Genomic DNA, 12,990 nt, shown 5'->3' on the forward strand with positions numbered 1-12,990 from the left:
GATTTTTGATTTCCCTCAACAAATTCCATGTTTGTAACATGCCTAAGAGAGAATGGTGCCAACTTGTACATGTTGCTAAGCATATCATTGTATCTACCCAACCATGCCCAGCATATAACAATATATACTAATGGTTTCCGTAAGCGGAAGCAGTGTCGTTGATAAATAAAAGAAGAAATATGTTTATCGTTGATTAGGAGGAAGCTTGTTGACATCTGGAAGGCAGTGTGCAAGTTATTTAGACCACAGGCAAAATGGTCGAGGACGGTGCAGAGTGTGAATTGTGGAAGGGAAGCTTTGAAGACGGGATGAGCTAGTACACTAAACTTGGTGGATAGAGAGATAATAAGTAATGAGAGACGAGTGTGCAGGAAGAATATGGGTGCGTAATATTGGCACTGGAAGAAAGACCCTGATCAATTTGTTGTGTTGGTAAATGCACAGAACTCTGCTCATTGTGGTGACAATCACCAGACACAAACCTAATAGTGTCGTAGTGAAACAGCGTGGAAACAGGCCCTTCGGCTCAACTTGCCCACGCCGACCAACATGCATCTACACTAATCCCACCTGCCTACATTTACTCCATATCCTTCAAGACCTATCCTAATGATCAATTAACTGGTGGTGGACACAAACTGCTGGAGTAACTCAGTGTATCAGGCAGCATCTCTGGAGAAAAGGAATAGGTGACGTTTCGGGTCGAGACCCTTCATCAGTATCAATCTGAAATGTCACATATTCCTTTTCTCCAGAGATGCTTCCTGGCCCGCTGAGTTACTCCAGCATTTATTGTGTCTATCTTCAGTGTAAACCAGCATCTGCAGTTACTTCTCGCCAGAGATGGTGCCTGTCTGCGGCGCCATCACTGCCGCGGCGACTTTTGCGGAGCACCAGAACATAAAAGGTTTAAATACAACTTCCATCAACTCACCTGGATCAGGGAAACGGCAGAAATCGGTGCCGTTTCGGACAAGCTGCTTGAGCACCTCAAGGCTCTTGTGATTTCACGATCTCCCACAGCTGCGGGAGCCCCGGACTTTAAAACGTTCCCACGCTGGCTATAAAACTCCCGACCCAACGGAGGAACGCGGTACGGTACTTGGAAACTCCGGGATGACCTCCAGAGCCGACGAGCTGGATCTTCCAGGAACAACGGAGCTGGAGCTGCCGACTTTCAGGGAACCCCTGTTCGTTACGGAGCTGGAGCTGCCGTCTGTGAAGGAATCCCCGTTCCAGCGCAGGTTCGCAGAAACAGCAGGTACAGTAAGCACAGTACCTGGAAACAAAGGGGTGGCCTCCATTGTGTCTGGAAACGTGGCCGACGGGCAGGACTTCAGGTCAGACTGAAGCGCAGGGGACTTTGGCCCCCTCTCCCTACTATCCTACTGGCCAACGTACAGTCCCTTGAAAATAAAGTGGGGGACTTAAGGGCAAGGCTGCTTTATCAAAGGGAGCTGAGGGAATGCCCTGTGTTCACAGAGACATGGCTCACCCCCAGCTCCCCAGATTCAGCGGTCAAGCATGAAGGTTTCTCCATCCACCGTACACTGGCATCTGGGAAAGGGTGAGGAGGGGGCGTCTGCCTCATGGTCAACTCTGCGTGGTGCTCAGACGTGGCAGTCCTGTCCAACTCCTGCTCTCCACACCTCGAACATCTGGTAGTGAAATGCCGTCCCTTCTACCTCCCAAGGGAATTCACCTCCATCATCCTGACCGCAGTCTACATCCCACCCCAGGCAGACGCCCGTCTGGCACTGGAGGAGCTGCACGCTGTGGTCACCATACACCAGACGTCTTACCCTGAGGTATTTACCACCATTGCTGGGGACTTCAATAAGGCAAACCTCAAGAAATCACTCCCTAACTTCCACCAACATGTCTCCTGCTGCACCAGAGGACCAAACACCCTCGACCACTGCTACACCACCATCAAGAATGCCTATCGCTCTATCCCTCGCCCTCACTTCGGTAAATCTGACCATACCGCGGTGCTGCTTCTTCCTGCCTACAGGCAGCAATTAAAGAGCGCACCCCCAGAGGTGAGGACAGTACAGAACTGGTCGGGGGGGGGGGAGGGGGAAGAGGAAGAGGGGCAGAGGAACAACTCCAGGACTGTTTGAAGTCTGTAGACTGGGCAATGTTCAAGGATTCGGCAACGGAATTGAACGAACACGCCACAGTCGTTACAGACTTCATATGTGTGGAGGACTGCATCCCTACAAAAACCTTCAGAGTGTTTCCCAATCAGAAACCTCGGATGAACTTTGAGATCCGCACTCTTCTGAAGACCAGACACCGGGCATTCATGTCTGATGATACAGTGGTCTACAAGAAGTCCAGATATGACCTTGGTAAGGCCATCAAAAAGGCCAAAAGGGACTTCTGCTCCAAACTGGAGAATGAGACAGATGTTCGGCAGCTGTGGCGGGGCCTGAATGCAATCACCTCCTACAAGGCGAACTCAGGAGGCATCTCGAATGTCGGCGAAACATCACTCCCTGACGAGCTCAATGCGTTTTACGCACGCTTTGATAGGGAGAACACTGATGTGCCTTCCCGAGCCCCCATTCCCTGTGATGGTATTTCAATCTCAGTCACAGAGGCCAACGTCAGGAAATCCTTCAGAGGGGTGAACCCTCGAAAAGCACCTGGACCTGATGGTATACCCGGTCGTGTTCTAAAAACCTGTGTGGACCAACTGGCTGGAGTTTTTACGGACATTTTTAACCTCTCACTTCTGAGGCAAACTCCTGATGTCTGAGGTTCCCACCTGCTTTAAAAGGCCATCAATTATACCAGTGCCCAAGAAGAGTAAGGTGATGTGCCTCAATGACTATCGACCAGTGGCACTAACGCCTGTGGTGATGAAGTGCTTTGAGAGGTTGATCATGGCGCAAATCAACTCCTACCTCGACAAAAACCTGGACCCACTGCAGTTCGCTTACCGCCACAACAGATCAACGGTGGATGCGATCTCGCTGGCCCTCTACTCCACTCAGGACCACTGTTATTCATTGATTACAGCTTGGCATTTAATACAATCGTCCCCTCCAAGCTGGTTACCAAACTCGCAGAACTGGGTCTCTGCGCATCCCTCTGCAATTGGATCCTCAACTTCCTCATTCACAGACCACATATTGGTGGAAATGTGTCAGCCTCGATAACAATCAGCACGGGAGCACCTCAAGGCTGCATGTTCAGCCCCCTGCTGTACTCACTCTATACTCATGACTGCGTAGCCGGTCATAGTGCGAACTCCATCATCAAGTTCGCTGACGACACCACTGTTGTGGGACGTATCACTGATGGGGATGAGTCAGAGTATAGAAGAGAGATCGAGCAACTGTCCACATGGTGCCAGCACAATAACCTGGCCCTCAACACCAGCAAAACCAAGGAACTGATTGTGGACTTTGGGAGGAGTAGGATGGGGACCCACAGCCCCGTTTATATCAATGGGTCGGTCGATGGTTAAAAGGGTCAAGAGATTCAAATTCCTGGGTGTGTACATCTCTGAAGATCTTTCCTGGTCCAAGAACACTGATGCAATTATTAAGAAAGCACATCAGCTCCTCTACTTCCTGAGAAGATTACGGAGAGTCGGTTTGTCAAGGAGGACTCTCTCTAACTTCTACAGGTGCACAGTAGAGAGCATGCTGACCAGTTGCATCATGGCTTGGTTCGGCAACTTGAGCGCCCTGGAGAGGAAAAGACTACAAAAAGTAGTAAACACTGCTCAGTCCATCATCGTCTCTGACCTTCCTTCCATCGAGGGGATCTATCGCAGTCGCTGCCTCAAAAAGGCTGGCAGTATCATCAAGGACCCACACCATCCTGGCCACACACTCATCTCCCTGCTACCTTCGGGTAGAAGGTACAGGAGCCTGAAGACTGCAATGTCCAGGTTCAGGAATAGCTACTTCCCCACAGCCATCAGCTTATTAAACTTGGCTCGGACAAAACTCTGAACATTAATAGCCCATTATCTGTTAATTGCACTTATCAGTTTATTTATTCATGTGTGTATATATTTATATAATGGTATATGGACACTCTGATCTGTTTTGTAGTCAATGCCCACTATGTTCTGTTGTGCCGAAGCAAAGCAAGAATTTAATTGTCCTATCAGGGACACATGACAATAAACTCTCTTGAATCTTGAACTTCTTGCATAATTGGTGGTGTTGGTTGGATGGGTGGGTCTGGGTGGAGAAGGCGGAGGGGGAGGGGTAGGGGGGGTAGGAAGCTGGAAGAATGTTTGGTTGGTGTTGGCAAGTTGGGCCAGAGGGCTTGTTTCCACAATACTGTATATAACTCTACAACTCTAATGACAAGGAATGGAGAGTGTAGGGGCGGAGTGATGGCTGAGGAAAAACAAAGAAGAGACTGGGCCTCGGTGTTGTCAGATCTTTCAAGGAGCTGAAAATGTTCTTTCTTGGGATTAATTAAGAGCTAATGAATTACAAAAGAGGCATTTTCCCAAATTAATTAATTAAGCAAAATTAGCCTTTAGCAGTTCAGCTTGAACCTCCAATGTAAAAGGAATAAAGACGTACTATTTGTAATGGTGTTGAATGCTGAGCTGGCATGAAATTTCAGGGTTAATTACATAAACAATAATGGAGCTTCCTAGTCTGGGTGATTTAAAACACTTGCTGTTCAGTGGAGAGATCAAGAGATTTGAGTCAATTGTGAATTTATTAATGTTGCATTTATTTGATGGGCACTATTAGTGAACAAAATTAGAATCAGATAGTTCCTAACACTTAAACATTTACTTGAGGAATCCATCCTCAATCTGCTAAAACCCCATAATGAATGGAAAGACAGAGAACAAATGAATGACTCGCCAACACCTAGCCCACAGCTAACACTGGCCTGTTTCCTTGATCTTCGTTACTTTTTTGCATACCTTTGATTCATTTGTTTTATATCTCTCTATATCACCGTTTGTTTCCTGTTTCCCTTTACGCTGACTCAGTCTGAAGAAGAGTCTCGACCCGAAACGTCACCTGTTCCTTTTCTCCAGAGATGCTCCTGAGTTACTTCAGCTTTTTGTGTCTATCTTATCCAAGCAAAAGTCTGTTTAGTTTAGAGAGACACAAAACGTTGTAAGTCTTTGGCATGTGGGAGGAAACTGGAGCACCCGGAGAAAACCCACGCGGTCACAGGGAGAATGTACAAACTCTGTACAGATCGCACACGTGTTCATGATCAAACGCAGATCTCTGGCACGATAAGCCTGCGTCTCTACCACTGCGCCACTATGCCGCCCTTGAACCGGCTTCAAAGCACACCGACACTTGGTAGGAGCCAGAAGGACAACAGAGAACCATACCTTGTGTTTTTCCAGGAACTCCGGGGACAGTGTCCATGGTGCATCCCTGATAACCTCATCGACATAGCGGCAATGTCTCAAGGCATCATACCGCTCAATCTCATTCATGACAGTGAAACCTTTGTATTGGTGTGTTAGATCATCACTGCACACTGAAACCAAACACACACAAGCAATCCTTGTGAAATATCCATTACACACATATCCCACGTAAACGTCAACATTGTTTCTGCCACTACTTTCAATGACTGGCAACATTTCACTTTTATACTTGTGTATATATATGACTACAAGAAAAATGTTTTCAAAGTAAAATAAATATGTAAATAATTTCCCATTATAATAACATCCTTCCTGTTTAATAACAACAGTAACACATGGTGCTGGTGGGGTATAATAACATCTTGTACTCATTATCTCTCACTCCCATTTCCATGAGAACATACAGTGGCAAACAAAGATCTATTGCATGTATTTGGGAAGAGAATGCAGAAAGTGAAGGTGTTGGGGCTCAGTTACAGGCAGCTTTCAGTTGTCCCTTTCCAGGAGTGGGTGAATTAATGCTACATATGGGAGAAAGAGTCTCTGCATGGTCAGCGGGATCAAAGAGGGGAACCGCGCAACATAAAGAGTTCGACTATTCAGAAGTAGTAATCTGATTTAATCGGCATTCAATGCAATCTTGCTTGTCTGTGTGAATCTAAAAGACCAGTTACATTGCAAATAATCTTTATGTCTGCTTCTACATGACTCTTCCTTTGCTTTCATGTCAGATGTTTTGGATACAAGATTGATTGTGTGTGCTGTTATTTAACCATCACTTGCAATGAAAGATCTATAACTTTCTCTTAGCATCAAACTATTAATATACCCTGGTGGTACTTTATCTTGTCATTAACAATAATGTATTCCTTAATACTTGCATCAAAGAAAAAATTGCTTGTTGCAAGAACATTTTGATTACTAAGCAATGGATCTGTAGGAGGATATGAACGGAACTGTCAACACTGAGGGAATAATAGAAGTGACATTTGCGGAAAGCAAGAATGACACAGATTGCAGATCTATTTAAGAATTCAAAGCTATGCTCGTGTTTCAGAGTGGCATCACCATGAGTAGCTATATTTTTAAACCCAAAACTGAGTGACACTCGGAAAATGTGAGTTGTTGTGTCAGGAGAACATCAAGAGCGCAAGATTAAAGATGTAGGGGGATTAATATGCAAAGCGGGCACATTTGCTCACAGTTTTAAACTAATGCACTGGTCACATTTGGAACATTGTCAGCACATAATGACTGAGGGACATGGGGGAAATGGAAGCTGTGCTAGAATTTGCACTGTTTCATTCAGGGAAAGCTAAAGCCTTTGGCCAAGGCTAGCAGAAACCAAGGAAGGGTTTGTGGAGCAGACCCTTGCCCTATCTTCAAAAGTTGCCAGTGAATGAAGGTGCTACAGATCCCAGCTGTAGAGTAATCATACCCGAGGAAAACAACCTCCAGTTTCTAAAGCCCACCTTGAGTACCTATGGACGGCACATTCTTCAAATGGCTTTTCTCAATTAGTTTGATGGATTTCCCCTCTTGCCCCTCAGTTCTTACCTCCCACGAGTAGGTAGGTATTTGGGAAGAGATTTTTAGCCTGCATGAGAGCCCGGGCATGACCTGAGTGAAAGAGATCGAATATTCCATCTGCATAAACTCTCACTGGTCTGTCAACTGTAAAAGGTTAAAGCAGCACAGAATTAGAAAGCGGTGTAGAACAACCGGCCATTATACAAATTGCACTTTACAAAGTTACAAATACAATGCAGCAATATTTCAGGTGAAAGTATCTTTTTTATCCCCAATATCAGTCCTTGTCTATTCAAATGGCTTTATGAGCACAAATAAAACCGTCTCTCAAAATCGGTTCCAAAAACATTCCCACCACCGATGTAAGACTTGTTGTTGAAGCCCTCCTTAAATAAAGGCTCAATCAAATAATTCTCCAGTCTTCAGCTACCTCACTTGTGCCTAACAAAAATACAAAAATCTCTTCCAGGACCCTTGCAATCTCCTTCTTTACTTCCCATAACATTTAGGTCTTGCCCCGGGGATTGATCCACTATTGTGTGTTTCAAGACCTCCAGTGCCACTTCCTTCATAATGTTGATCTGCTCCACTGGTGATAGACACAAACTTCTGGAATAACTCAAAGTCAAGCAGCATCTCTGTAGGAGGCAGTCTGAAGAAGGGTTCCAACCCGAAACATCACACATCTGTTTTCTCCAGAGATGCTGGCGGACCCCGCTGAGTTACTCCAGCACATACTCTATCTTTTTTTCGGTAAAAACGGCAATGTCTCAGGGGATCATACTGCTCAATCTCATTCATGTATTGGTGTGCTCGATCAACTCTGCACACTGAAACAAAACACATACACAAGCAATCCTTGTGAAATATCATTACACACACATCCCATGTAAATGTCAAAATTGCTTCCGCCACTACTTTCAATGACTGGCTTCATTTCATTTTTATGCCTGTAAATATGACTGCAAGATAAATGTTTTCAAAGTATAAATGTGTCAAGAATTCCCCATTATAATTCCTTCCTTTTTAATAATGACGGTTATTAGGAGTTTTGAGATTATTTGGAGTATTCTAAGCAGTTTTTGGGTCCCATATCTGAGGAAGGATGAGATTCCATTGGAGAGGGTCCAGAGGAGGTTTATGAAAATTATCCCAGGAATGAATTAGTTAAAATATAATAAGCACTGGGCCTGTATTCACTAACGTTTAGAAGGATGAGGAGACCCCTCATTGAAAATAGTGAACGGCCTGGATAGAGTGGATGTTTCCACTTGTGGGAGAGCCTGGCCTCAGAATAAAAGGACGTACCTTTAAAAGGAGATGGACATTTCTTTAGTCAGAGGGTGGTGAATCTGTGAAATTTATTGCCACAGACGGCTGTGGAGGCCAAGTTATTGGATATTTTTAAGGCGGAGATTGACAGATTCTTGATTAGTAAGGGTGTCATGGATTATGGGGAGATGGCAGGAGAATGGGGTTTGGAGTGAAAGATAGATCAGCCACGATTGAATGGTGGAGTAGACTTGATAGACCGAATGGCCTAATTCTGCTCCTATCACATGAACTAATGACAGTAACACAAGATAACAAACCATATTAGTACAATATCAGGTAGCCGGATCAAAATTCCAACACCTATCTGTAATTTCCTGACATATATGCTCCTTTAATTCCTGCTGGCTATTGGGGGAATTATAGCATAATCTCATCAAAGTGATCACCCCTTTCTCATTTCCAAGTTCAATCCATGTGACCATATTGGATAGTTCCCTGTGGGATCTCCTTTTTATGTCCTGCGTATGTTCTTCCTAGTCAATAATGCCCTTTCCTCTCTACCTCCACCTCTATGACACCAGAAACATTGGTCCCTCAGAACATTGAGCTGCCAGTCCCTGCTGGCTATTGCTTCTACAATAGCTATCATATCACAATCCCATGTGCTAATCCATGCTCTGAGTGCATCCGCCTTACCTATGCGGCTTCTTGCACTGGAAGACCAGGATATCATCTGGTGATTACAAGAAGAACTAAAGTGTCTGCTGATGTAACTGCAGTAGACATTACATGAGTGAGAATAAACAAAGTGTGGTTTGGAAAATGGAGAAGGGATTTTGAAGGATGATGATCTGGTCAGAATGCAAATGGTGAAAATACATCATGGTTACAGTCATAGAAATTCTCAGTCGAGACTTCGATTAGGATCCTTTCAGGAATTTTAAGAATCCTCACTGGATATTGTAAAGATTCTAACGTGGAATTGACATTAACCAGCTTAGTGTGTAGGAAGGAGTTGCAGAGGCTGGTTTACTCCGAAGATAAACATAAAATGCTGGAGTAACTCAGTGGGTCTGGAGAAAAGGAATGGGTGATGTTTTGTGTCGAAACCCTTGTTTTGACCCGAAGTGTCACCTATTTCTTTTCTCCTAGGATGCTGACACACCTGCTGAGTTACTCCAGCATTTTGCGTCTATTAACAGCTCAGTGATGTTGCTGTTAGAAGACCATGGCTGAAGCCTGAATAGACTGCTGCTCTAAGACAAACATTTGCATTCTCCGAGGCAAGAAAGAAAGTGGCATCTTTGTACCATTGCACCAAGTCGGGGTGAAGGGTTTAAAGAGATGGTGAGGAGTTGAGATAAGAAAGCTATGTGGGGAGGTCATCATGAGGTTGGATGGAGTATTGAGGGCATCGTTGGGAAGAGACAGTCACCAATATTGTCTCTGGGACAGTCTCATGGAAGGTGTGTAGAGATTTCCCCCTCTACTCTTAGTGATATGTCAAAAAAAAACATTTCTGGTCTTATTCTTCTAGCCCAGTTTGCATCAGCCCACCTCCCACACAAAACATTGTATATGCTGTTTACAATATTAACTGTTAGGAAATTAAAGATTAACCTGGTGTTCCATAGCGGGCCTGAGCAATGGTCAGTCTCTCGTGAGGAGCTTTGCACTGACAGCTTATTTCATCTGCAAATGCAGCAGGTTCATTTAATGTCTGCAGAGAAAAAGAAAAAAATAATAAAGATTAGGACATCCTCGAGTGCTTTAGTATGAATTAGATCTGACAGCTGCATAAAAGCCGTACAATGCTGAGTGATTTGTTCAATACATTTGGGGCCGTTTTGCATTTAGTAGAAGATCTTTGGTTAAAGTCACTTAATATACAGAAAAATAATTTCCTTTACAAATCCAAGAGGATTTGAGAACTATTTAAATTCAGCATATTTTACAAAAAATACTGAGATAAATTGCTGTAATGGCCATAAAGAATCACTGGTAAATTGGCATTATTTTCAATCATTTACGAATGTGCATTTGTGAGAATCATATTGTACTAGCTTTTCAAATGAAGTAATTTATTCTGGGTGCTCCTGCCGTGAGCCAAGGGCCTTGAGCTCTTCAAAGTCATACAGTGGATCTGACAAGAGACCTTTGAACAAGAATGGCTACTCAACCTATCAAGCCTCTCCAGCTTTCACTGAGAGCATGACTCAGCTCCATGCTCTTCCCCTTGCTCCATCTGTGCTAATGCACAGTCATAGAGAGTTACAGCTCAGAAGGAGGGAATTTGTACCTTGCAGGTTCCAGACATGAGCAATCCAGCTAATCCCTCACCTACACCCTCCTCTCAGAGCCCTATACTTATTCTCAGAATTTATCTACTCTCTTTTTAAAACACCACAACTGAATCTGCCTCTAGTACCTCATCCCCATCCCCACCCCCACTGCAGTGCATTCCACCCTCTTCGTAACAAAAAGTCCTCACTTGTGCTGCTTTGAGTCCTTTTGCCAAATGCCCTCAATCTATGTTCCCTGGTTCTTGAATCTTCTGATAGTGAATACTAGACTCTCAATCTCCATGACTTTAAGTATGTCTAACAGATCCTCTCTCAACCTCCTACGTTCCAAAATAAATAACCCCTGCTCCAATTACCAAATAAGATTCTATCCATTCTGACCTAGAGATCAGCATTCATGGTCACTCTGGAGAGAAAGCTTCAAATCTCTATCAGCATTGGTGTAAAATTGTGATTCCTGATTTCAATCGTGGACGTGGCTCTCATTGTAATACTGTATTTATTGGCTCTTAATTCTCCATGGGGAAAATTATTTCTTGATATCTCTTCTGTCAAATCATTTGAACATTTGAAGCATCTCCAATTTAATGCTCAATCTCTAGCAATCAAGGAAATACAAACTATTTGTCTTACAAATTTAACCTCCGGTCATCATGTATTGGGCATCAGACATATGAGTACAACAAAGTGCTGGAGAAATCAGACCCGGATCCACCACCAATTTTATAGCACCCTTGGTTCCAGAGCGTTGTTTGATTATCTGTTTTGCCGAACCAATACAGGTCACGGCCTCAGGGGGAAGGGGGGGGGGGGGGTGTCATCATACCGGCCTGCAAAGTTGGCCTCAAAAGTCGGCCATGGGAACTAATCTGTAGGCTCCGGCCGGGTTGCAGTTCCAGAGCCCCAGTCACAGGGAGCATATTCAACCCGCCGATCAGTCGCGTAGTAAAGTAAAGTAAATTCAAGTTCAAGTTCAAGTTCAAGTTAGTTTATTGTCATGTGTCCCTGTGTAGGACAATGAAATTCTTGCTTTGCTTAAGCACACAGAAAATAGTAGGCATTTACTACAAAACAGATAAATGTGTCCATATACCATGATATAAATTTATTTATATAGCACGTTTAAATCAACTCGCGTTGAGACCAAAGTGCTTTACATAGAAAAAAAAAATAATTAAGCTTCCGTACATCCATAGAAAAATTAAAATTAAGAAAAATGACACAACATATTGTATAATTCAACACAAACGTCCCCCCACAACAGAATAAAAAATTTCCACTGTGGGGAAAGGCATCAGAAAAGTTCAGTCCTCTCCCTCTGAGATCACACGAGGTTGGGGCCTATTTGTGGTCTCCGCAGCCAGTCCGATGTTTTCAGGCCCTCTTGCCAGAAAGCTGGAATGCCGGCATCGGGTGAACACTCCTCGGTGGCTTGGAAATGTCTGGAGCGGCCGCTTCCTCCCCGGAGACCGCGGCACCCGAAGTCTTCAGACCACGCTGGTTGGAGCTCCGACTCTGGTGATCTCGAATCCCAGGCTCCACGGTGTTTAAATCCAGCGCCGCCTGCGACTGGACGCTCCGCAGCCACAGCTCCTCGGATGTTGGTCGGCGGTCACAGTACTCCGGAGCTTACCGCACGGTGACCCGGTAAGGCATCACCCACTCCGTGTTGGTGTCCCAGCGCTGCACCGCCGCCGAAGCTGTAGTCCCAGCCGATCCCGATAGGAAACGCTGCAACAGTCTGATGGTAGGCCGCGAGGAAGGGGCGAAGAAGCAGCTCGGAGGGAAACCGCCTCTCCGACCAGGTAGGGACCAGGAAATGTTTCCCCCTTCCCCTCCCCCCACCCACCACATAAAAGAAGACCTCCAACAAACATTTTGTAGTAACAGGACTAAAAATAAAAATAAAAAAGGGTGAAAGGACGGACTGCAGGCAGAGCAGCCATACACAACGGCGCCCCACTCCTGCAGTCCGCCATCTTGAAGTAGGTTGTGATGAGGTCGAGAACGGCCACCTCACCTGGCTTAGGAACCACATTTTCGGGGGGGCGGGGGTTTCAAGTGCGCTCTCATATTTTAGTCTGGATGAAAGGAGGTGTTAGACCACCAGTTGCCGGAAATTGGTGGTGGACCTGTAATCAGTTATCATTCTTCTAAGGACTTCAACAATGCAAGAAAAAGTCCCATTACCTGAATCCTATGGAAAACAATCAATATTAAGTACTTTGCTAACTTCATCACATTGCATCTGAGTGAATGAAGCCACAAACACGTGCTGCACTGGCACCTTACATCAATATCAACCACTATGCACCTTGTACCTCGGCCCCATGAGGAATGACATTTCGTTCAAATGTATACTTATATGTTCGAATAACAAATATATTATTATTAATGAACACATTGTCTTTATACCTGTTTAATAGTAATCATATATTTACATTTGTTTTCAATTATATGTTTTTTTAAATTGTTTAACGCCAAACAAGTGCATGCACA

At 44.5% G+C, this 12,990-nt stretch overlaps 1 protein-coding gene across 3 annotated transcripts in view; it reads right to left on the reverse strand.

Annotated features, from left to right (window-relative positions):
* The window catches only part of pcyt1b (phosphate cytidylyltransferase 1B, choline), a 49,388-nt gene that overhangs the window by 14,922 nt on the left and 21,476 nt on the right, over nt 1-12,990 (reverse strand). For 2 of the 3 annotated variants that reach the window (XM_033033170.1, XM_033033168.1), the window contains exons 2-4: nt 9,809-9,908; nt 6,941-7,057; nt 5,342-5,493 (exon numbers count right to left, since the gene is read on the reverse strand). In XM_033033170.1, the coding sequence (XP_032889061.1) occupies nt 5,342-5,493; nt 6,941-7,057; nt 9,809-9,908 (369 nt within the window). The remainder of the gene's footprint in view (nt 1-5,341; nt 5,494-6,940; nt 7,058-9,808; nt 9,909-12,990) is intronic. The other variant, XM_033033169.1, reaches the window with a different exon arrangement.

Source organism: Amblyraja radiata, chromosome 14 (assembly GCF_010909765.2).
Source record: "Amblyraja radiata isolate CabotCenter1 chromosome 14, sAmbRad1.1.pri, whole genome shotgun sequence".
NCBI classification, from domain to species: domain Eukaryota; kingdom Metazoa; phylum Chordata; class Chondrichthyes; order Rajiformes; family Rajidae; genus Amblyraja; species Amblyraja radiata.